General features: G+C 41.9%; 1 protein-coding gene across 1 annotated transcript in view; it reads left to right on the top strand.

The window, feature by feature from the left end:
- Window positions 1–5437: 5437 nt before the first annotated feature.
- adarb2 (adenosine deaminase RNA specific B2 (inactive)) overlaps window positions 5438–25994 on the top strand; it is a 161196-nt gene continuing 140639 nt past the window's right edge. The window contains exon 1 of the mRNA XM_070928164.1: window positions 5438–5540. Coding sequence (XP_070784265.1) covers window positions 5438–5540 — 103 coding nt within the window. The remainder of the gene's footprint in view (window positions 5541–25994) is intronic.

Here is a 25994-nt window from a genome sequence, read left to right as displayed (position 1 = left end):
TGTGGATTATGGAGATAAGGAGGTTGTCCTGTTCAACTGTGTCATCAGATATGGCTGGGTCTTCGATGCATGCCGGATTCTTACGGCTGAATTTGTTTTTTTTGCTATCCAGTCACTAAGGTTGCATGTAGGGCCGTTTTCATAGGCGAGTTAGGTGATTGCCAGATGTGCCTTCAAGTCTCATGGCAGTCGGGAGTTAAATAAAAGATACAATAATAAAAGATCTGATCTACATCCTGAAAGTAGAATGAAAGTAAATCTACTGAACTGAAATCAAGACCGATCCAGGCACGTTTGATTTGTACAATAGGTATCTGCTATAAATGTTAGGGTTAGGATGTTTGCTCCTGGAATGACTCCCCACTGTCAAAAACTCCCCGCTGTGCTCTGTTAAAACACCCTAACCCACGCAAACAGCGGCCAGCCATTTCAGTGCTGCTATTGGCTGAAAAAAGGCCCAGCAAACCTATTTTCTCCGTCAGCTGAATGATGGGGTGCTGCACGCTTTTGTTCTGCCAAAGTTAAACTAGTTTTGGATATTTAACACAAGCGATCTGTCTTTGTGTTTCTGTCTGCGTTCTTCTTAATGGTTGAAGCAGGCGGGGCTCAGTGGGACAAACATGATGTCACAAACTTCCATGCACCAATATGTTGTTGTTTGCTTAATGAGTAATACCTAACTTTAAAATTGATTGTTGTTTACTTAGTCATGACTATTCATCATGTTAAAGAGCAACTGCACGCTCCGTTTCAGCTTGGACTTTTTGGGGGCCAAGTGCACAGAACTACTGGATTACTCTGAAAAAAAGTTTAAACCATCATTAGCATTAAAGTCGAGGGACTTGTGTTGAAGACTGTCTGTCTAAATCCTGTCCAGACCTTCCTGACACAGATCCACACTGGCACTCTTATGGATATATAACTATTCAAAATATAATAGTAAACCAACAGGCTACTGGATGTTTTCTTAATGCTGCACTTCAGCAGCTTACTTCTGAATTGTTGAAGTGTGCAATGTATAATGTAGGAAAACAAATAGCAAATAAATGTTGATTGATTGAGGTTTTTCTGCAGGGTTCACCAAGAAAAATGTTGATACCACATAGACTGCAGTGTAATACCTGTTTCACGATCTCACGACCGGCCAAAGTATGACAATGTGATGGAAAACCAGTAGGGACGACATGGCCTCGAATTGTTATTATTATGAAAACATTTTTCACTTCCTCCCAGCAGTACATAACAATAATTCCTAATGATGTAAATAATTAAAGTAATGCGACTAGGACTTGGAGTGACAGTGTTTGCTACAGGTCTGATGGTGCTGACTGAAAAGTTTGTAACATCTCCCAGCATAAAGGGGGGAGAGCAAAGCGCACATGCAACACATTCTCACATTACAGCCTATTTGCATCCACTCATATGCTCATTACCAGCACAGTGTGCATGCAGCATTTCTATCAAGAACTTTGTATTGTTGGGTTTGTCAGGAGAATGTTTGGGTAATTTCTGTTTCCTTTTTTCATGAAAGCTGCTAGAAGATGACAGTTTTGGAAGCGAAATGAGACATCTTGTATAGACAAAAACTCTGCAAAGCACCACACAATGGTTTCAACAGAGGTAATAAAATAGAATAGGTGTCACTGACAAAAGTATAAATATGTCTAATATAGCCTGGCTGACGTTGGGTTGTTGTAGCGTGCAGACTTCTCAAGAGGCAAGCCAGCTTTCTTTTCAATCTCCTCAAAAAGACGTCTCAAGGCTACAGCTCTGCTGAAGGTTGACACATGCTCTTTGTCAGCTGTGAGTAAAGAAATATAAGCGTTCATTAGAATAATTTGATTAGAAAGCAACAGATGTATTACCATGGAGACAGTCCTACCTGAACACTGAGAGAGTGTTATATTAACTATTGTAATAATGAAAACAACAAAAAAAGAAGATGAAAGTCGGCAGTGGACAAGCGCTCTGAGAGACATGTAGACACAACGATTTCAGTTTCTAGCCATGTTCAATCAAATGTAGAAAAAATCTAAATCAAAAGTGCAGAAAATGAATGTGTGTGAACAGCGTACTGATTGGCCTCCTTATCTTAGATTGCAGGTGTCTGATTTGATGATGGGGAAAAAAGAGGAGTTGTTGCCACATGTGGGCTGCAATCTCAATTTAAATCTAACTCTTTAATCCATAGATATGACATCAAACTAATGCCAAGTGTTTGGCTAAATAATCCTAGCAAGTAAACAGAGAAACAGAAAACGCACTCCATCACTTGCAGTGCATTTATGTCAAATATATATTTTTTAAAGACTACATTTAACTTTGCCATCACATGTTGTTTAATGTCTTCTGTGAGACTTTTAATTGGCAGGGGGGTTCTAATACAACATACTATTTGAGTTACTTTTTTTAGAAATGTAGTAACTTTTTTGTAGCTTGACCTACATTAGAAACTCAAAGTCAGGATACCTCAGCCTCTGCTGCTTCAAGTTTTCTTTTAGCATTCTTTCAAAAAATATTTTTCTTGTGAGTCCTCCTCATGCCGCCCCAGGTTAACCTGGAATTGAATCCACTCGGGATTGATATTTTAGTTGATTAATTGATTAGTCGACAGAAAAATCATTCTTCAACTATTTTTATGAACTGTTACAATCGTTTGAGTCACTTTTTCAAGCAGGCATGCCAAACATTTGCTCGTACCAGCTTGTTTTGAATGTGAGGATTTTCTGCCTTTTTTCTGTTTTATGTCACCGTAGATGAAAGGTCTTGGTTGTGGACTGTTAGTCCGATAAAATGAGCTATTTGAAGACGTCACTTTGGACTCTATGTGTGCTATGAAACATCTTTGACTATTTTCTGACAAAATGGTGTCTGTTTATAGACAAAGCAATTAATCATTTAGTCAAAAATGATAATAAAAATTACTTGCAGCCCTTATCTCCACAATCATACCATAAATATAATAACCCTCATTCAAGAATGTATTTAACCTGAGAAAGCCATTTTGACTGATGTGTGCCATCGTAATAGAGTATCTGTAGCAAGTTTAACATCTTTTTTTTGGAACCACTGTTTAAATGAACCCAAAAATGAATCATTTTTGTAATTCTGTGTAATTTATATCTCCCTAATTTGCCATATACAATGTTCATATGTAATGCAATTTGCTGTGTTTCTGTTTACCTGCAACAAACTTGTCAGTGCTAAAACATGGATTGTTCTTTTCTTTTTGCTGAAGTTGAACACTATTACTATCACTACGAGGCGGCTGCGTGGAGATTATTTCTCTGAAAAGCAAACATTGTGTTTGGACAACAGAGGTGGGTGTGAAGTTACAGATCCCTTATAAACAAAGAACCCATATGTAAAAGAACAATGTAACATGGAGATGTATGAACAGTGATAATCCAGGTTAGCGCCAAGCCCTCAGTGGCATCCATCCAACAACTACTGACCTTGCTGTGTGCCTGCGTGTATAAACGCGTGCCTTTAACCTGTACCTCGGCCCCACCCAGCCTGTTTGCTGTTATCTATGTATACCCCCCCCCCCCCCCCTGCTAGCACACCTTCATTACTACCCCAGATAGTGGCATTGGCAACTTGTCACTTGTATTGATTTCTCTTAAACTGCAATTTACATGGATATTTGTGGGCGTCCTGAGGGCAGGCTGCAGCCTGGCGGACGGCCCTCACCCTCTCTCTCCTCCCTCTGCCCCTCAGGCCGGGAGGAAATGTTCCCACCCAACAACAGAGCCTCAAAGTGACTTTTCAATTTGACATCAAGCAAACAGGTCCTGGTGGTGTTTCTGCAAATGCATTGTTGTTTTTCGCTTTTTTTTAAACATCAAAATAGTTGAGAGCTGGTGCGGGAAAAGGAGATGTTTTTAGGGAACAGCATTTACAGGCAATAGACGACCAATTTAAGTCCTTTTTTTAGATATCATTTTTTCTTTTATTCAACATGTAAAAACACAAACTGGAGGAGGTTTAGACGGCTAGGAAAACAGAATAAAATAGTGTTTTTGATTAGACCCTATAACAAATCTGCATTTTCTTTTTTCTCTTTTCACTGTACTTTTCCTCCAAATGTGCTGGGCAGCACCACGGTGCCTCCTTCCAACACACACCTGACCTTCCACAGTAGAGGCCAGGGGAATAAAACAACAACCTCCAGCTAGGAAAGCCACAAATGCTTTGTGAAAGCCTCGACACTGCACTTTCACACACACAAAAAAATGCCAAAATGTCACAAGCTTCAAACTTTGTGACCGCAACACACTGTCAGGAGAGTTTTTGCCTCGTTTTGCTGAAGGTCACCTGCAACCTCCAAACGGGATTTTCAAAATAAAAGAGGACACATTTGGATATAATTAGGAGGCTATAGTGTAATTATGAAGCTGGAAAACTGAACAGAATTTGACTCATAAATTATATCAATGACGCATTTGATGTAACTGAGTTGTTATTGAGTGTGTGCTAATTAAGCATTGTGCCTTTTAGAGTAATCTCCCTTTGTGGGCTTGTCAGCGACTTTAAGAACAGAGAAATGGGAATGAGAGGGAATTTATTTCAGATCCCTAATCCTGTAAGAAAATTATAAATCTCAAGGAGAGAGAGGAGAAGGATTCATCTGCTCCGTGTGGAGCAGTGAGAATATGTGTCCAAAATACCACATCACCCTGTTCTTTTAGCCTGGAGTTAGTGGTGAGTTTGTAGCAGGGTGGCATATAGTACGTATGGAAACAGTCTGCAAGCAAGGACAACCATATTCCAAGTCCCTCATGCTGCTAAACATCCGACCTGCTGGAGTGCCCTTAAGCAAGCATCCCTACCAGGCTGACCCCTGACCCCCTGTGGAGGGCGGAAGAGAACAGACTTCCCCTGCAGTGTGTAGAAAAGGTGCAGGAACAAGTGAAAATGTAAGAAACATTTAAAAAAGCAGCGGGTGAGTAAGGGGTGGGAGTTGGTGGTGGATGTCGCTGGTGATGTCACACCTCCCAGACAGCCACGATTGGACCCTAATTAGAGAGCTCGGCAGCAAATAGATAGGCGTCCTGCATGATTGAATTCAAAGTGGCTGATGCCAAATTTTCTGCAGAGGCGCGGAAAACTGTCGGAGAGGAGCGGAGCAGGCAGGGCGCCGGTATCAGTGCCGCTGAGAGCTGCCACGCTGCGCTGCTGAAACAGTCTCTCCGTGAGCTGGAGGCGAGCTGGAGTTTCAGAGGTGATACAGGAACAGCAAGACGCGCTCCCCCCTGGTTTGGAGTGATAATAAAAAAAAAGAGAGAGGGAGAGCCGAAAATACAGTGCGAGTCTACGTCAAACCCTGCGCTGCGTTATCAGAGAGCAGCGGAGGCTGAAGCGAGACAAGTACAAAGAGAGAGTCGAGCCGCCGAGTCCAAGTTGCTCCTGCGCCTCGCTCCAGAGGGCTGCGCTGATGGCATCCGTACTTGGGAACAGCAGCCGCGCGTCGGGGGCTCAGAGCGGCCAGGTCAAATGCAAGCTGAAAAGGAGACGGAGGAGACGGTCGAAGAGAAAAGGTAAAACTTTAACGACACTTCCGTTCCCTTTTCCGCGTCTTTTCCCCTTCAGCGTGAGCAGAGGTCGTGCGCACCTTGGCGGGGCATCGGAGCGCACGGCAGCCCGGGCGACCCCGCGCTGCTTCCAGCCTCCGTAGCCTTCAGCGTCCGCTCTGCGGCGGCTTTAGTTCGCGGGTCTCGAAATTCTGAAACAACGGACACAAAAGAAATGATTTCTGTACAGACGTACCGTCGGCTTTAAATGACGCATTGTCTCTTCCTTGGAAAGTTTAGTTGCTGCTGCGTTTATTGTTCTTTAAAAAAGACCCTCCATCATCTTCTAACACCGACGGGGACGACGACAAAATTAAACCACTCATTTCCTTTAATACAAGTTGGATCGTGGGCTCATCCAGGAAAGCGACTTGGTTTTTTTTCTGTTTAACACCTGATTTTTATTTTTGATGCACCTGAAAAGGACAAGACGCTGTCGCCGAACCCCGTTCAACCTCCTCACTGAAAACAACAGAGATTTCTCCCTTAATTTGAACAAGATTACTAAGTCAGTTTTTATGAGTCACCTCAAACATTAAGAGGTTAAAGCGTAAGAAATGCCACACATGCACTGTAATAAAGTTTTTTTTAAAGAAAGCACTGAAAAGTCCCAGCCGGATGCTGTATCATACCGACCTCCTGAAACTCACCAGTGATATTCCTAATCATTTCTCAGAGCTTCTCTCTTTTTCTGTTGTCTCATATAAAACATATTTTTGCCTCATTAGAGGCTTGAACTCTCGGCTGTGCTTAATTCAACAATACTGAAAACTAAAAAGTCTCAAGTTTGAGAAGCAGTCTGGGCCCTCAAACAGGGAGAGAAAGCCAGAAGAAAAATCTCCTTAGTTCATTCAGTGCTTCGGAATAATATTTCAATTTCATGTGAGTATTTTTTATTTGTGTGTGTTTTTGAATCAGCATCTGTCAAACTAGCTGCATAATGAAGAAGTGTGTATCAAGTCGGTGTACTAAAGCTCTCTACATACTGTGGAACAATTATATCTGTAATCAAAATGAGAACGCATGCTGACTTCCAGTGACTGAAGCACAATAACAAGGCAACATTTTCTCTTTAGCCGCACTGAAGTAGATGCTGACCGAGGCTCATGGTACACAAATCCCCAGTGTGGTTTTTGGGAGTAGCCTATAGTTTCTCTGCCAATTTTCTTTTCCTTTTTTTTGTTTTGTTTTTACAGCACTTTGACTGAACTCACATTTCCATCTCACCACCTCTCACTTTGAGATTTTTGTTTATTTGAAAATGGTCACAATTTTCCACAGAGTGTTGTTCATTGTTAAGATGAGCCTGCGATTGCTGAGTAATTTTACACCAACGTATTTTCATGTTGTGCCTGACAGTGAAAGAACGGGAGGAATGGCATTTAAAAAAAAAAGAAGATAAATAAGTGGAGAAGTTATTTGGATATATCAGTCAAAGCTTGGATACTTAGAAGCTTAACTGCCTCTTCAGAGATTCTCCCTGATTTTAGCTATTCCTGATTTTTCCCTGAGGTATTTTTTAGCAAATTAACAGTAACTTATCCAAACTGAAGCGTCAAAACACTTCTTTGCTGTGGCACAGGCCACAGACTCTCACAGAAATATGCTAACCCCCTTTTTTTCCTCCCAGTTTCACATTTTCTGCCACCTCCATAAGAGAGCAGGGACGATCTAAATAAAAAAGCAACGACACATTTCTTTTTATTTATTTATAACAGATGATAACACAACTGTTTGTGTTGTTTATGCTTGAAGATACTGACGTGCCACCCCATTGCATTGTGGAATATGGATGAACGCTCCGAGCATGTTGACGTATCTGACTGCAATTGAATGCATAACGAGCTTTCATAAACACTTTGCACTTGTCATCAAACTACAAACAGACAACTGCACCTCATTTCCATAACCTCTTGATTTTTAATAGCCCAAGTAATTGAGACAAGGGAGACAATACATAAAATATAGTGCTGAGGCAAATGTATTTACATAATGGAAACGACAGAATTGGTTCCACAACATTAAGCATTGCATATGAGTATCACACAAGCGCGCGCACATTAGCTGACAGGCCTTTCGCTGCGTGTTTTCCGAACGGCTAATTTATCAGCCGCTGCTGATTCATTCTGATAACACGGGACATTAGGGGCCAGTTCAGGGACCGGTTGTAAATGAACTGTGTCTTTGGGAAGTGCTGATGGCCGCTGACTCCTCCAGAAGCTGCAGGAGGTGGGCTCACTGTGCACCAGCAGCTGAAACGTTCAGTCAGATCTGTTCTTGCTGCTTGAATGTTTTGCTCTCTGTCTTTTTTGTGGGGTGAGAAGACCCAAGGAAACCAACCCAGAAATCCAGAAATTGTAAATGTTTCTTAAGCTGTCAGAAGAAGAGCATGATTGAAGGATTTTTTTTTCCTACTTCAAACTCAACCACGATTACGCAAAACTGGATTTTTATATATTTTTTTAATCATTATTATCCTTCATCTCAAATGCCAACTGATCGTCATCTTGAGATTTCACACACAATTATTACTATAGCCCTTATGGCAAAAAGTCACAGAGGGATTATTGCATGGCATTTGGGGCTTAATCTCATGAAAAGGCTGCAGATTATTTGTAGATGGACTCACTAAAACCTATGTGTGTAGTCAAAAGGTTGTAAGCAGATTCATTTTTTCCCCCAACCAAACTCCTCTTTGCAATTGTTCATTTTTGGACGGCTGTAGGGTGCAAAACTAATAACAACAGAATGAAGACTACAGGTCAGAGATTTATTTCCGCACACTTCTTGTCACCCAGGCTCATCTCTGCTCAGAATTCCTAGAAATCGAATCAAATTCATCAGCTGTGTTTTTATCTCTCTTCACTCGCAGTTTGCCAAACGCTGCCCCCTCGTGCTGTTCAGGTCACCGTGCTCCTGTCAGCTCTGCATTTTGTGGATGTAAGTCTCGCTCTGTGTTCGCCTGCTCTCCCTTAAGCGCAGTGTTTTGACCAGTGTCACCGCTCCTAGAAGGATTCGTGGGCATGCTGTGTATCTTGCTTCTTAATTAATCACAGCGTTGTGATTTACCGTCATGTCCCTCAGGGGATGTCAGCGACATAAATAAAATCCTTTTGGAGGTGTGTGACAGTCCAGTGATGTACAGGAACATCTGGGTGAATATACTGTACACTGTCTGTAAAATCACACGTGCCTATCATTAGTATAATGTGACCTTTTTTCCTCTCTCCTGCCTCATACTGTAGCATATGTACAACATATTCCTTGTCTTTTATCCACAATGTGTTTTTTTAATGAACAAAAATAAGCACAGTGGAGATTTATAGACCAACATTATTTTTTTTACAACCACACTTATCACCCTGTACTCCACAGCGCACAGTATAGTATATCAGCGTATCATCAAGAGCGCCAAGGGGGAAATGTGAAAAACACAGAGTGTAACATAATTTATGTAGCAATTACTGTTTACGCTGTCGTTCCTTAGCGAGGTGGCGGCAGAGGGGTCGAGTGTGGGCTGTCGGGATGATGAAAGTTGAGGTGGAGGCAGGAGAGGAAGGAGGGGGGCGTGCGGGGCAGGGCAGAGGATGAGGGTCATTGCATTCGAGGCTCCCGTCATAGAGAGGCAAGGGGCCACCGGCGGAGACATTAGCTGGGCGAACGAGTCGATCGGCTCTCTGAGGGCTGCTCGGACTGTCTGACATGCAGCCAGAACAGAGCAGGGAAGAGTGAGAGGAAGCTCTAGCTACACAGTATCGGTATCCGCTTCCCTCTTAAGGCTGATGGCTGTGTGGAGGTGAGGGCAAAGCTCAGGATGGGGAGCGGAGGAGCTGAGGAGGACAGAACCTCCATTAGGATTTTACTGTTTTTTAACAAATCCAAAATCTGTGTTGGTTAAACCAGCCACCCCTGGCTGGTTTAACCAACACAGATTTTGGATTATAATTACTGGTTGCTGCACCTGACACAAAACTCTCAGTAATATATTGATGAATCCTTGTATCTCCAAAATGTCATGTATTGTAATGTATTTAGGAACAACAAAAGTAGGTTTGTTTTAAGTTTAATTTGAGTATTTTTTCAGCCTGTAGAGGAGCATGAAATGAAGTGGCTAAATCACCATTGTGTTAGGAGTATTTGGAAACTGTCTGGACAGTTTATCTGTGCTTGTCTGGATTTGCAAATGTCTTGATTTCCAATTTTCATTCCGCATAGTAAAAATATGTTTTTAGCCTTTTTGCATTTATAAGTTAGTAGGAAAACAGTGGGAATGACATGCATCATGCCAGAACTGACCTGGGTACATTGTGGTTACATGGTATCTGTCATAGACTACTAGACTAGCTTACAAATGCTGCTAAAATTGGCATCAACCTCATGAGATCCACCTTCGTCGCTGAGTTTGTAATTGTGATAAAGTCCTCTTTTATGAGGGGTTAATATCGTTTTAACATCCTAAAAGTTAAAGGAACATTGCTGTTGTTTGTTTTTTATTAATCCCAAACAGAATTACAAAGAAAAAAAATGAATACAAATGTACAAAATTAGGTCTGTTTTATATGCAGTACAATTTCCACACAGTGTCTGTTAGCCGGTGTGATAGCATCAATAAAAAGATAGATGTGAAAATGTAAAAAAATGGATCTGCTCAATGCCGGATAATACTGCACTGAGATCTCATTGAAAATTATTTACACTTGAGCTACAATGGTACATACAGTCCAAATATTGTATGTAGAGTCTGTGGTGGAGTACTGTTATTCATTGTGGTGCACTGTGCTGTGCAGTTATGATGGAAATGAGAGCTGTGAAGTGGAAGAGGCTGATCTGTGTCGGGCTGCTATTTCATTCATTTTCAGGATTATTTTTAATTTATCATGTTCAGTAACGTCAGTGTCTCTGTGTTTTTCTGTGCTTGGTGCACAACCAGTGTAACTGTACCTGTAAACCTGTGCATATGCATTGCAAAGGTACAGTGGATTCTCTGTAATGGCCTAGATTTGCACTCAGAATCCATTCATAAATAAAATCCTAGTGCAGCAGGCCACGGACAGGAAGAGGAGTTAAATAAATGCACATCTTTGAATGTCAGACACTCAGATTAAACAGACTGATTCTGGACTTATTTCACCTCTGTCAGAAACTATTACCTCATTGTTTATTCTCTATTTATACCAATGCAATACATATATATACATACATGTACATTGTTATTGTATATATTTTTTATTTTTCACTTAAATATTGTAAATGTATATTTTTTTTATATCTTTTACTTTTTTTATTTTTATATCTTATATTTTTACATACTTCTAACTTCTAACTCTACGCTATTTTTCTATTCTCGAATGGGAGCACCTGTAACTTGCTTAATTTCCCCCCAGGGGATCAATAAAGTATTTCTGATTTTGCTCGGCCTTGCAATTGTCCATGCTACCTAATTTCGTAATGTAGGTTTATTCACTGCAGGACGGTGGAGATGGGAGGTGTGTGTGTGTGTGTGTGTGTGTGGGAGGGGGTTCTGGTTGTGGAACACAGTAGTTACTGGTGCTGGTTTCCCTGCAGGGCCAGCCCAATGTCACGCAGCCTCTGTGTTGTGGGAGGCAGATGCATTTCACCATCTCTAGTTTCAGCCCTGGAACACTTCTGTCACATTTGTTTGTGTTTGTGCTGATAACCGCATTAGGAGCTGCGACAAAAACACCGCTGGCATTTATGAGGTTAATGAAGGTCAGCGCCGTTGGAAGCGGCGCGGTGCTCCTCGGTGTGCGCATGCATGGCTTTGCGAATTTACAGGCACTTCCTGATTAAGGGTAGCGGCGGAGGAGTCGGCGGTTTAGGACACAGCGTCCTCTAACTGACTGAGCATTTAGCTGAAGGGAAAAAAAAGGTTATTACTACTGACTGTGGTCTCCTGAGAACAGCTGATAAAATGACCAGGGAAGAGGAATAGCACAACTTTAGCACATTAGCATAATTAGTAATTACCTCGTAATAGTCCCTCTTGGCTTTTTCGGAGCTCGGCAGTGAGAAATTGTGCTTAAAGTTCAGGCACAGAAAACAAATTCCATGCCAAAATGTCTCAATGACACACACACACACACACACACACACACACACACACACACACACACACACCCGAGTTGCTCAGAGCCGCCTCAGTCAGGTTGTGGAGGAAATGAATCACGAATATCAAAAGACACAGATTTAAAAAACGCAGAAGGTGACACTTAAGTTAATTAGCCTGTTGTTTGATGACTCCCACAGTTGGAGAGATAAGGGTATTACTCACATCACAAATAAATTGTTGCACTTGTTGCTATGACGACAAAACACAGACATTTAATTGAGTTACTCATGCGTTGCGCTCCATCAGTCTGTCCACAGCTTTTCAAAACAATCACAAGACATTTGAGGAGTGCTTTACTGCAGTGTAGTTTAACGGTGCTCATGTATGTGTTGGTGTTGATGGTTGAGTTGATTGTATGACATGGTGTGTCTGTGTGTTCATTTGAGTGTGTATTAGCATAGGTTTGTCTGCGTGTCGTTTTTTCCCCCCGTGCGGGTGTGTGTGTGTATGGTACAGTACACGAGCTGGTGTGCCGCCGTTCGCAGCGAGCTGTCAGTCCTAATATAAACCAGAGATGTGGCACAGCGAGTCAGCAGCACTCTCGCTTCCTGTCAGCGTCTGTGTGTCTGCAGTCCGCCAGACAACGCAACATGAGACAGTCGATGGCGTGAAAGAGAGAGTGAAGCTGCCTAGTAGCGACTGTCAAGCGATTCTGAGGTGGCGTTGGATGGAAGGAACAAAGTCAAAGCGTAGCCCTTTCAGTGCGGTTTGAGTCGCAGTGGTACTAATACACAACTTTGTGTTGCACGTCATGTCAGACGTTCTGTGAACGCATCACTTTTAACAGGATGTTTTTGGAGCAACAAGTTGAACTGTGTATGTGATTTCCTCATCCAGGTGTGCCTTCATTGTTCTTTACAATCTACAGCAGCAGATCCCAACCTCTTTTTGCTTGTGACCCCTCGTTTTGAGCTGCAACTAACCAATAATCCATTAATCATTTGGTCTATAAGATGTCAGAAATAATATCCATCACATTTTCACAGAGCACAAGTTGATGTCTGTAAATGTCCCCCAAAAAATTCCTGTAAATTCTGTTTACACAGACAAGGAAAAGGAAAAGGAGCTCATGTTGTAGAACCTGAATCCATCAAATATTGTGGTATTTTTAGCTTGAAAAGTGACTTAAACAATTCATCATAAGAGTTTCTGATTTATTTTCTGTCTATCAACAAGTCCCTCATCTCATGGTGCATGTTATCAGCGGTTTAATCAAAAAGTGATTTTCCCTTCTCAGACTGTTGCATTGAATAATTTGTAATGTGTGTATGTGACAAGAAAACAGAGAAAAAATTAGAGAAGTCTGAGAAAATAAAGATAATTCAGCGAGGCTGAATTTTGTTTTCTTTCCTACCTCGGAAATGATCTCCCACCCACTTCGATTCATCTTGTGCAATGATGTCAGGAGTTATTCAGCAAAAGAGATATATATGCTACTTAAAATAGAAAAGCTATGCAAATCTTTGTATTGCTAATGCACTTAGGCATCCTGTTCCTTGATGGAGACCTGATGAAAGATAATGTTGTATTTGCGTCTTCGCTTCTGCCTTTTGATGTTCAATTCTAGCATCTCTTTAGGGGAATATCAGCTGTGAATAAAAATATACTGAATGTATTAAATCATTTTTTTCTAAATCGGAAAACTTGCAGAGGAGCCCTGAGTGGTGTCTGCATCTTCCTGCGTACAGTCGAAGAAGGTAGGGCAAACCATGTATGTAGCCTGAGAGGCGAAACCCGGGGCAAAAATGTCCTCCAAGAACTCCTCACGGCTGCTCGTAGTGCATTTGGATTTTGAGAGCTGGACTAGTATGAGGACTTTGTTTCGAAAGATTTTACTATGAAAACTGAACTGAAACTGTAAAATTCAAAAAAATATAGATTTATAGTGAGAGGGACATTGATTTGCTCCAAATGTAAAATTGAACAAAATCTCTTTTTCATGCCTGGTCTTGCATCATGACTGTCAGCTTTAAACAGAAACATGATGCTCCCGACAATTCACAATTCAAGTCTCAGTGTAGCTGCTGATTCAGGGCAGCTGATTTCATTTTTTTTTTACTGTTTGAACATGCTATCTGGACAAGCTCTCGCATCTAATCTGAAGTCCTGCCAATAGCGTGGAAGGGCCCCACACATCATGGTGGCAAAACATTTCTCCAGTTTATGATCCTAATTAGCTCTAACTGTGCCATCGTCCCTGAGTCATCATGCCTGGAGAGAGGCCAGATCATTTGACGGTCCGCAGTTTCACACTTTCCTTATCCCTCTCTGCCTCTCTCTCTTCTGTCATTTGCTGTCTCTCTCTCTCCCCCTCCCTTCCCGTCTCTCATTTCAGCAGCACACACTCTGTTATTGTTGTCCTCCGGCTTGCTTGTGCGTATTCACAGCACGGTGGCTGCTACTGTGAAAAGGGACATATTTCATGAGCGGAAAATAGCTAAAGAAGGTGTTAGAATTTGTGCACCAAAAAAAAAAAAAAAGCTTTTTTAGTGTTTCACAAACTCAGTCCAAAATACAGTACAAGTCGGCCGTGAGATGTGCATTTGAAAATGAAAAGTCACAAACACATGAGTGCCCTTTGTCAGCATCTGATAAGCCAGCAGACTCTGTTGACTCTCGGTGGCATAAACCTCTGCACTGATGTCATGCTTCAGCCACATGACGGCACAACCACCTCGCCCGCTGTGCTGACATAGCAAAGTTAACACTGATACCCCGACTCATACGGAATAATGAAATTGGATGAAGCAGCTTAACCGCGCGCCGTCCCTTCTCTCACCATCAGACTGGGTGCCTATTTGAGATAACGTTAATGAAGGGGACTTTAGCCAAGAATAGACACGTCTTATTGCTGGAGGGGGGGCAGGCGACGAGGAGGGGTGGGGGGGGGGTGCTAACAGCATTTATTTCCATTAATAAGATGGAGCGTTTTACAAGAGGGCCTCTCCTGAGGGCTCTCTCCGGAGGTCGGAGAGAATCCTACACCTTAACAACCTCCAAACGAGTTCATTTCACCAAGCGGGCACACAGGGACACGCTGCAGCATGTCTTTTCTCAAAGAAACTTGTCTTAACCTTGATGTGGCTCCACACAGCTTGGACTGAAGTGGACACTCAATCACCGTAATCACTGCTGTCCATCCTTGATAGATCTTTTTTAGGTCATTAATATGAATCTGAGCAGCTTGAGAAGCTGGTACCTTTTGCTCTTAGAGGACCAGATGGACAGATAGCATGGTGTTAGTAGGAGTTAGTTTCAAGTTCTTCAGTGTAATTGACCACAACAGCTTACAGTTATAACAGTGGCAGATTTATTACTCGAAGTTCTTAGTGATTGTTGAAAAAATGGGTCCTTGACAAAAGCATGCTTCCCATATCTTGGCAGCGACTATAGATTTTGCCTGCAAAAATGACAACTGTGACTAGCTAGCCAATTAAGCTAGCATTAGCTCACGATTTGAAAGTCTCCAGTGGACGTTTAACAGTGTAAAAGGGTGTTAAACATGCACTTGACGGCTGCATAGATGATTTTGTGTTAGCATCCTCATCAGTTGACGTTCCCTGTAGAAGAAACAGAAATGTTCTTGTATTGCAGTGGAGAGGTATTTAGTCCTAGTATTGTTTTAGTTTTATAAGAGAAAAGCCTTTTAGGATGAGGACTAATGTGTTTGCGACTGTAGCACTATCTCGAATAATGAGTTTGACTGGGGGTGCTGGGAGTGTAAATGTCCTTGTATCCAAGAAAGACAGAGCCGCGAATGTTAGCCTACACTCTGATAGAGTAACATCGAGGACCGGCTCTGGGAGAAAAACGTTACACAGTTTTTTGAAACGTAGCCCATAACCTCATAGAATGTAGTTAGCTAATGTCTCCCTTGGCCTTGGAAGTAACGCTTGCTTGGTTAGGTTACTACTGAAGGTGGTGCACCCGTTAGCCGGGTGTGCTAAAGTTTACCATTTTGCTCTCGTGTTTTTGGTTTTTGACAGGCTGAAAATAAGGACACACTTCACAAACAGAGAATCACTCTTACTAACAGCCATTTGCACACCGCATGTGGAAAAATCCAAAGCTTGACAGGTAAGACGAACCTTTTTACAGGTGCTAAGCTATGATTGTTTGGAGGAGGGGTGTAGCAAATGGTCACTTGTGCCTTTTATCTATTTCATAATAACCCCATGATGATGCAATATACCAACAAAGGATTGCAGCATTATCTGATAAGTGGTGAGCATTGTGGTCCTCTATACATTATCTCCGTGTGATATAGAGGTCTGTGACATGAGCTCAGTTACTGTGCATGGATACTGACTGTTTTCTGGCACTTTGATATTTTCACCACACTCTGTATGCGGGGGTCAAGAGCAATCTCCCACTTCTTCCTCACTATGTAAATATATCTGAAGGGGGTTGATTCGTAGCAAATGGTAAATAAACGTTTCATCCCGGGCACATTAGATCCATGTGGCTGATGGAAGTGCTTAATGGCAGATTAGTGCATTGATAATGACGAGCGCACACATGTGAGCTTCCTGGCTGCTTCATTATTCTGCTCACACGCGAGCAATAAATAACAGTTTTCTCCCCCATCTTCGCCCTACAGTAAATCCTCTCTCATCCATCGAGTCTAGCATCCTTTAGGGGCTCCTTCTAGTAGACACCGACAGGCTTATCTTGCAAATCCCTTAAAAGGTATTTTTTTTTTATAAAAATCTTTGCCTGCATTAACTCTGTCTGGTGTTCCGCGTATCACCACAGAGTCGGCCGGCGATGGGCGATTTGGAGTTTTATATACCTCTGGGCCGATCCACGCGATATGTGAAGTCCTGTTTTCCAAGTTTCAGTCACACAGCGTGGTGTTTATTTTTCTTCCTTGCCGCCCTGATTTTGATTTGTACAGCTTGAAGTGGTGGAGCGTAATAGATGTGTTTGCATTTGCCGAAAAACTGAGAGTTCCAATCACTCATCCATTGCCTTTGATAGCTCAGGGTGTATTTGGCTTCGCCCAGATAAGGCCTGAGTATACATGGAGTCGGATTCAGTTGAATTGTTTGTACACACATGGTGCTTTGGCATTGGTCTGCTTCGATGGGCTCTGGCATGATGGATCCCCCCCCCCCCCCCCACCGCCTCCGCCTCTACCTCACTGACAATCCCACAGTGGTGCTTTGAGGCTGGAGCTGTCGGTGAAGGGTGAAGGGTGCACAGGACCCAAGGCTACGAATGTTGCCTTGCGTAAAGGACAAAGAGTCCCTGAAATGCTGGCACAGTTGAACCTACATAACCACCGTTCCAAATTTAGACGCAAGGTATATCGTGAGTCCCCATAAGAGCTTTGCTTCCAGTAAAAACATCCCAATTTGAGTGTTCTGCTGTACATCTGAAGAGAGTCAGTCTCATCAGCTGCTCAAACAGCTTTGCCTCAGTTCATCTTGCACCTGTCTTCCATTTCTCTGAATAATGATGTAAAATACAACAACTCAAACAACTTCAAATGTCGTATATCTGCTAGTGATGCAAACAAATATGATTACATCATTCGGATATCTGCAGATAATGTGCGCTGAACTGTACTAACAGCATCGGTAACAGTCGTCTAAAAATACGGTGGTTTGGAAGGTTTCAAGTTTCATGTTGAGACATTAAACCAGTTTCATCCGAACATTTTTTAATCAGTTTTCACCAGATTACTGGGGCATTTGTTTGCTGGGATAAAGTTTAACTTATGTGGAAAATGATGCTATCTAGATGATGCCTAACAACTTGCATTGTAAGACCTGCCCGTTTCCTCTCTAAATCCAAAACACGCATTCAAATGCAAATATCTTTGTGACATAAACAAATGCAGATATAGATAGTAGCTTTGCGTTACACCCCTAATATCTTCTGTAATGACATAACCCTCATTTTTAGCAGTGGTAATGTCATGCTAGAGCCAGGTACAGGTTTTCAAATATATATTGTAACTTTTAAATACAATAAAAGATTAAATGTGGTACTTGCTATCTGCCCACACCTGCCATTACAGATGATGCTGTGGGATTTTGATTTTAAACTGCTGCATAGTGTAATGTATTTCTGTAACACTGAGTTAAACGTGTCATTAAATTCATATCATGGTTAGTGCTTTCCAAAATACACATAATTTCCTAAATGTCCAGACACAATCATTGAAATCAAATGAATCATCTGCTGTACTGTTCGCAGCCCACCGGGGTTCTCTCGCTGACAGCCGGGCTCTGAGCTGAATTCAAACTTGTGCTGCAGTAAACTCAGCGTGGCCCGTTGGTTTGCAGCGGAGAGGGGAAGAGTGGCAACTGGGTTTAATGATAATAGCCCTGACGATAGCAATGATAATCCTCCTGCTATTCCTGCTGACTGCAGAGAGCCCAAGCTTTGTTCTCCGCTCCCCCTATTAGCGTGATGGAGGTTCATTTTAATTTGAATGGACCATCAGTTGGATAAGGGGAGAAGTGCTCGGCCGCGTACGTGCGCAGACTTGTGTTGGGTAAGAAGTCGAGCATGGAGAGAAAAACGTTTGCATGAAAGAGCGCAGACACATGCATGTACACACACACACACACACACACACACACACACACACACACACACACACACACACACAATGTGTCTCAAACAAAGACACAACAACAGAGAAGTGCCCGCAGGTCAGTTCGGTGACCCCACTGGAGTGGAGGGGCTATTATCTTTTTACATGTTTGTTGTCCGTCAGATTATATGTTAAAGCACCATCAGACCAGGGCAAATTCCTTGTAATGTATGTTACATGGCAATAAACAGTTTCTGATTCTGATTCTGATCTTCTTGGCACCTGTTCCAGGAGAGTTTCTGAGGCTTAAAACACCAAGATGGCAAACTAAGAAGACTTCAGATAACACAGGCAGCCATTGGACGCGTTGGACAGAGAGCCTCATTGCTCTTAAGGTGCTGTTTTGTTTCAGGAAGAGGAATGAGGTGTTCAAGGAGCATCAAGTAACAGAAACATTACGTTTATTGAACTTTAAACGTTTAACCAGAGATAGATTAGGGATACATTGGGGGGGGGGGGGGTCTGATTTTGTAAATTGTTCATTTGACCAAAAAATAGACCTTTGCTTGACCTATAGATATTTGTTAGTAGAGAGCGGTAGAGGGGACCACATGTGTATGAGGGTACATACGGTGGTATATCTTCCTTTGATATGAAGCCATTGAAAGCTTTGATGACCAGAGAGTCTTCCACAGAATCATTTCTGACCTAAAGTTGTGTCCCTTCTCTTTTGCATCTTCATAGCTTCATCAAAGATCTGATATCACCCAGCAGGGGAAATTGGTTAGGGGAGGTGGTGGGCACTGGTGCCCTGCTCTGTTTTAATTACTGCAAAGCGAATATAACGACGTGATATATATCTATATATATATATATATATATAGATATATATATATATATGTATGTTCTGTAAAACTCTGCAAGTTACTGTCCTTGCTGAACCACATAACTGTGCTTAGTTGACCCCCGAGTTTGTACTCGCTCCCTGTGGCACAGTTAGAGTTTGTACAGTCCTCATCTGGTGTTGAATGGGCAGACAGTATAAACAAGGCTCAGCCCTGGCTCTCTCTGTGTGGGTAGTTTGTCATAGCTGTGACTTCAGGGCTATCTAAATAGCAGCAAGCGGGCTGCGTTCATCACATTCATCCTTACCAGGGTGAGAGATGGATGCCCTACCAGTCCACCAGGTCATGAGTTATCACCCACTGGGGGCTGCTGGTTCATACAAAGGTCAAAGGACTATTTGTCTTCAGGCAAGTGTACCTGTCTGTTTAAGCTCTCTCCTGCATACACACACGCACACACACACACACACACACACACACACACTCCCAGTCATAGCCACAATCACTTACCTGAGGACTCCAATTCTGCATGCATTTATTATTTTTACTTTATTTTTCATACTGCCATGTTTTATTTTCTGTGTCCTATTATACCAAGTTCACAAGCTAAATACACACATGAGAGTAGAAGGTGATTAGCTTAGCTCCGTCCAAAGTAAAAACACCATCTACCAGCACTGCTAAATGCTAAATTACAAATTTTACCAACAACAAACTTTATATTTTGTTTGTTAACAAAATCTTTTCATCTAACTCTCTGCAAGAAAGCAAAGTAAGTGTGTTTTCTCAAAATGTTGAACTTATTCGTTACGAAAAAAATAAACTAGGTGCTGGACGTGCCATATTAGCAACAATTTATCAAATCAATTCAATTCAATGATGGTTCTCTTAAGCGTCCCTATTCCTTAATTGTGTATTATCAATCATTTATGCAGACGATGTCACGGTGTCATCATATTAACAATCCAGTATCAACAAAGAAAAGTATGTGTCATTTCAACTATAATATTGGAGGTTTAGGCAAAAAAAAACCTCAAGTAAAAGACAATAGGCTTCACCTTTCTCCATCAAAAGGCTGCTCATTCTTCACTGCGACAGCTCTGTTGTACATTATTGTTGTCGGGGCGATGGCACACTGACATTACAGAGAGGAGGTAAAGGGGGAGAGTTGTAGCCGAAGCAGAAAGGGATACACAACACTTTTAATAACAAGTTAAATATGATCACACCTGTCATTCACACAGAGCATCATTGATGATGATGATGATTATGGTTTCTGCACCACGTTTTAACTTTTAAGCAAATGTGTTTGTATTACACTGTTAAAACCATCAGAGTGTAGAGCTGTAATGTGTAAGGGGAGCAACAGTAGGAGTTTTATTCAAACACTGTTATTACAAAGGGCTTTACAATAATAAGCTGAATGCTGTAATGAAAATATGAACTCCCAACACAAATGATCAAAACATGAAGACATAAACAGATTAGCTTTTAGCATCTCCCACGGACCTCCTGGCTTTGAGCTGGAGCAGTGTTATGTAATGAGTCAGAGGGTATATGGATTGGCTCTTTGTTCAAACTAGAGAATGCATTATCATTAGTCTGGCTACAGCAAAGAGCCAGCCAACCCTGAATGGTGAATAGATTCATTGTCTTTCATTTCCACTCATTAGGCTCCCATAATGAAGACTGGTTCGCTCCTAGCAAGAATTTACCTTTTAAAACAGGAGACACTTTACTCAGCCACCAACATCACCTGTTCAGATAAGATAAAATAACATGAAACTTTAATGATCCCTGTGGGGAAATTGGGAGTGTTGCAGCTGCAGCTTGTAATAATGGATATACTGAGCAAAAATAGGCTTATCATATGATTATAGCAGAGCGGGGAGTATTAAATGAGCCCAGACCGGCAATTTCAACATGAAACATATTAAATAGGCATGGATAAATAAAATCAAAAAACATTGTTAATAATAGCATTATCATGGTAAGCAACAGAAGGAGACCATACAACAGCGAAAGAGCAAGGAATTTGGTGAGCCAAATTATTTTTAGGTAAACCCCCATTTAGCATGTATTAGGTGTATATAAAAAATAGTTAATGCATTATAATACACTGTAATGTAGTTGTAAACAGATATAAGTGATTATCAGTGTCTTACTTAAACACAAATAAACTTGTAAACATAACACTGTATTACATTTATAACCATATGTTATCATAAATGTTTGGTATTTTCAAACAAATTTATCAACAGTTTTAAACTTGCCCGCTGATTTGTACACTTGATGACTACGTAAATATATTACAATTTGTTATTCATAAATTGACAAAATGCATCCTTGCTCGGCAACTTGAAAGAGCATATATATCAGTATTATTAGAGCCTAAATAGTGCGCACTTTACTTTAAGTCCACTTTCATGGGAACAAATCATTAACAACAATGTTAGAACATTTATTAGTGTATGAATCAGGTTTACTGAGTTATCTGGATTCTGACAAATACATTAATAAACCCTCTTAAATGTTGTTATATCTGTTTACAGCTATATTATGGGGTGTTATACCTTGTATTAATTGTTTATATTCTGCTTATGAATGCTAAATTCATTCATTCATGTATTTTTATAAAGGATTCATAAACACAACTTGAAGCAACAAAGTTGATACAACCCAGAGTCTATGACAAAGACATTGAACATTTTGGAGCACATATTACTGTCAGGATTTTAAGTTATTGTGTGTGAAAGTAGTCCCAGGAAATAAACTTAAATAATGCAAACTTTTCTGTTCTGCCATGCTCTCTCTCCCCGCTCCTCATCAAAACAGCTCCAGCTTCCGGGCTGAAGTCCTCCACAACACCTGCTTGTCGTCGATGTGGCTTTCTTGCCAAGATGGTAATCGGATCCTTATTGGCCAAACTGCAGCCCATTATCGCGTTCAAAGCAGGTGCTGAGACGCATCGCTCCTTGATCACAATGCAGATTTGCGACCGAGCGCACGTCAAGCAATCCATTTTTCAATTTGGTCTCCTGCCTTAGATAAATGAACAGATGTCGATTGATTTTCCTTCCTGTGCAACTGTGAGCCTTGTTTACACCTGACAGCCAGGGCGTTATACCTGAGTGGCTGTTTGAGACGAACGCACGTTATAATTAGCGTTTTTTTAATTAGACTGACAATTGGCAGGAGACCTGGTTGGCAGTTTCTTAGACGTGTTTTACTTTTCTTACCTCTTTGTTAAGCTAATCGACATAGTGCTATCAGGCCTGTGTCATAAAAACACTAAATTGTATCCCATTGCTTTGTTATATATATATATTATATGTTATCAGTGATATAACATTAGAATTAAAGATGTCACTTTTCTTTCACTGTATGCCTTCATCACACCAACAACAGCACAGCAAAGACTTCACTGTCACTCATCATCCCCTGGAGCCTTAGACTCAACTTGATGTGAACGCAGGGCCCCCCAGCGTTTTTCGCAGCCATCCATGTTCACCAGCTGGTTATTATTGCTAAAAATACGCTTATAAAACTGGTGTAGCCTGCCACCATCACACCCTAATGACGGGAGTCAAGTGGCGCGCGGCAGATATGCCCTCACATGCGCGCTGTCACAAGCCATTTAATTGAACTTGAGAAAATGGGAGCCGGCGTTGTTTTTCTCTAAGCCCCCCTCCACCTCACCACACACACACACGTAGCCCTTCTCTCCCCCTGCAAGTCATTATGCACTAATATGCCGTCTTTATTGCCATCATCTCAGCGATCATGATAGTTTTCACATAGTGATGATCTGATATTATCTCCCTAGCTTGTCGAGTTATATTCACTGTTATTTTGGTTCAAATGTCACTTAACACTGATTGGTGCAGGAAAATACGTCACCTTTTTCCAACTGAGCACCACCCACTTTAAACCAGAGCAGAAATCTCTCATATGAAATAACCAAAACTGTTCCAACATTGGCAGAAAATAGTGTGGTCTCATAGGACCCCATTGCTCATAGTAAAAAGTTGATTGAGAAAATAGGTTTTCATGTTATATAATGGTCTTACACTTTAGGGTCTCTTGCTGTTTTGTTTTAGCAACTAAGGTAAACTTATCTAAATGTAGGTACCAAAAAACCTCTTTCAAATTCAAGTCACAGCACAAATAAGTGATGTACTGCAAGTTGTCGGTGATATAGAACATAGGTGTGTTAGTTTTAGAGTAATTTTTACTTCTTCTGTTTTACTTTTCTTCACTATTCTCAATTGATTACTATCTAGACCCAAAATAACCTAACTGTTACTAAGAAGGATTATGCATATGTTAGCTTGCTAACATGGGGAAAATGGTAAACATGGTAAACATTATACCTGCTTAACATCATCATGTTAGCATGCCGATGTTAGAATTTAGCCCAAATCACCATTGTGCCTAAGTACAGCCTCACAGACACAGAGCCACTAGCATGGTGGTAAACTCTGAGTCTTGTTAAATTAAAAGGTTACTGGTATAAAAGATTACTGGTATCAGATCGGTACTTCATATCAGCAAATAACCTGACTTCGGGTATCAGAATCAGTATCTAAAGGTTGGATCGTTGTATCCCTAATTAACATTGTAATTTCTGGCCATATTTCACTGAAGTTTTAGACTTAATTTCCCATAAACCCTGTCTCTTTCTGTCTTAAACTGAATTTGCCCTCCTCCACTCTCTTCAATTGCCATTTTTCAGCTTCTGTTGTAGTAAGTACAGCACCTTCTTTTTGTTTTGTGCTACATTGCATTATAACATTTTACCTGCCAAATCCTTCCTCTACCAGTTGTTATCATAATGCATCATAATAATTGTGATATAATTTACTTAAGGTGCTCAATATAGCACCTTTATGGGCCTTAAAGCAAGGTCCATGGAGGGAGAAGAAACTTGAGGTCTTGTCAAAGCTGCACCTGCTGAACAATGCTGCTTTAAGTTATAATAACATTGCAATCCCATACGGAATCTCTCCTATTTCACCTCCTCCAGAGGGAGGTCAGAGGTCAGCGCCGGCTACAGAACAACAGCTCCAGACCTGGTAGCGATTCAGTGTCTTGCCAACACAGAGGGGAGCTTGGATTTCTCCACTCTCTACCAGACCAACCAGAAAGCCCACAAATGTCCCATAAAGCCAAGCCATTGTCTTGATAATCCCACCTGCCTTTCAAGTGGTTAGCCATCCATGTCTTTGAGCATGTACCCTGCACCACCGCTGGGCACCTGGGTGTGCTGCCTCCGTGTCGAGGGCTCCTGCGAAGAAGCACAAAAAGAGTCCAGAGAGGGTCTACCGGGAGGCAGGGGGAAAGTGGAGCAGGGTAGATGGAATATGAGGGTGATTCCCAGGGAACTGTGTGTGTTCATGTTCATGTGTAGAAGACAGCGAGACAGAGGAGAGGAAATGAGCACATGGCAGTTTGTGTGTGTGTGTGTGTCTACGAGTGTCTGACAGTCGGGGCAGCTGCCATGGCTGGTGTCCCCCAACTCAGAGGTCAGCAGCAGGTATTGCACCTGAGCAACCTGAGGGTAAATGCAACAAACACATGCAACACACAACGATCCGGGGCAGGTGTGAGGGAAAGAGGGTTGGGAGGGTGGATGATTGAGCAGAGGAAGAGAAGAGGGGTTAAGCACCGGGGTGACGAGCTCTCCCAGTTTAGAGAGCGACAGTTTGATGGATGAAGACAAGGGCTGGAGAGGAACTGGAGGGAAGGAAAAAAAGTCGGGCAATGTTGCATTGATTGAGCGCACAGGAGTCTGAAAGGCCAACACATAGTTTTTTGTTGTTTTTTAAGCTGGATGTAGCTCGCTTTCGATGGGCTCACCTTTCAGGTGTCCCTAAACGACAGCAGTCACAAGAGAGAGGAAGAGAAGCATCTGCATCCCGTGTACTGCTCAGGGTCCATTGAGTGCAATTACACAGAACAATAGAAACAGCATGGTGCTAGCTGACTGTGCTAAACACTGCTCCTCTCTGACACAAGAGGAGGCAGAGTGGCTCAGCCAGATCAAGACATGAAGCCTGTACCAGCGTCTTTGTTCTTCCCTGTTGTCTCCTCCCGTATGAGTCGGTGCCGCGGCCAGGAAACGAGGAGGATGGCGGGATTATGTTTGGCTGATTTGAGGCCAATTGCTGGTTTCGCCGGAGCGTCAGATGAGAGAGGAGGAGGGGATGTCAAAGATATGTGAGAGTCAGTGATTATTATAGGGTTGGGAGAGCGATGGAGGGAGAAGACTAAAGCTTCTCCTTGCTGGGTCTCAGCTTGAACGTGACACAATCTCCCCCACACATGCTCTGCTTGGCTGGTGGTTGGGCTTCTGAGTGGGTGCCCTGGGTCTTTAGCGATGCCTGTGGTCCCCTTGTGAAAGTCTGCTGTGGCTGCTGTTGTGACAGTATGTCAAAATTAACACTTAGCCACAACTGTAACTGCTGATCACACTATGAGATTTATGTTTTTAGACATGGGCACTATGTCAAATTAGTTGATCATGGTGCCATATATTCCTCCCGTGACTTTGCCATGTCACACTACATGCTGAACTCTCAAACCTTGTGGTCCTTTACCTCCTGCATGATGTGCAAAGGTGATCAGGCAGAAGGGGCCAGAGACGGACAAAACATGTTGTAGACATTGTAAAACTAGGCAAGAGAAGAGGGAAAGATGCTTGACGTGGTAGTCTTTCCGTCAGGGGCTCTTGAGGCATCCAGGACACAGAATAGTTTGTCTTCCACAGTCTTCCATCCATTACAAACTAGAGTGGATAAAAGGAGAAATTGTCATAACAGAAAATTCGTATTCGTTTGTAAGACCCCATGTCTGTTGGATCGGGCAATTATACAAGTGATATTGTGTAGTCTGATCCT

This window comes from Enoplosus armatus, chromosome 21, assembly GCF_043641665.1.
Source record: "Enoplosus armatus isolate fEnoArm2 chromosome 21, fEnoArm2.hap1, whole genome shotgun sequence".
NCBI classification, from domain to species: Eukaryota; Metazoa; Chordata; class Actinopteri; order Centrarchiformes; family Enoplosidae; genus Enoplosus; species Enoplosus armatus.
Note: the sequence above shows the minus strand (reverse complement) of the source record. Positions and strands in the feature narration are given on the sequence as shown.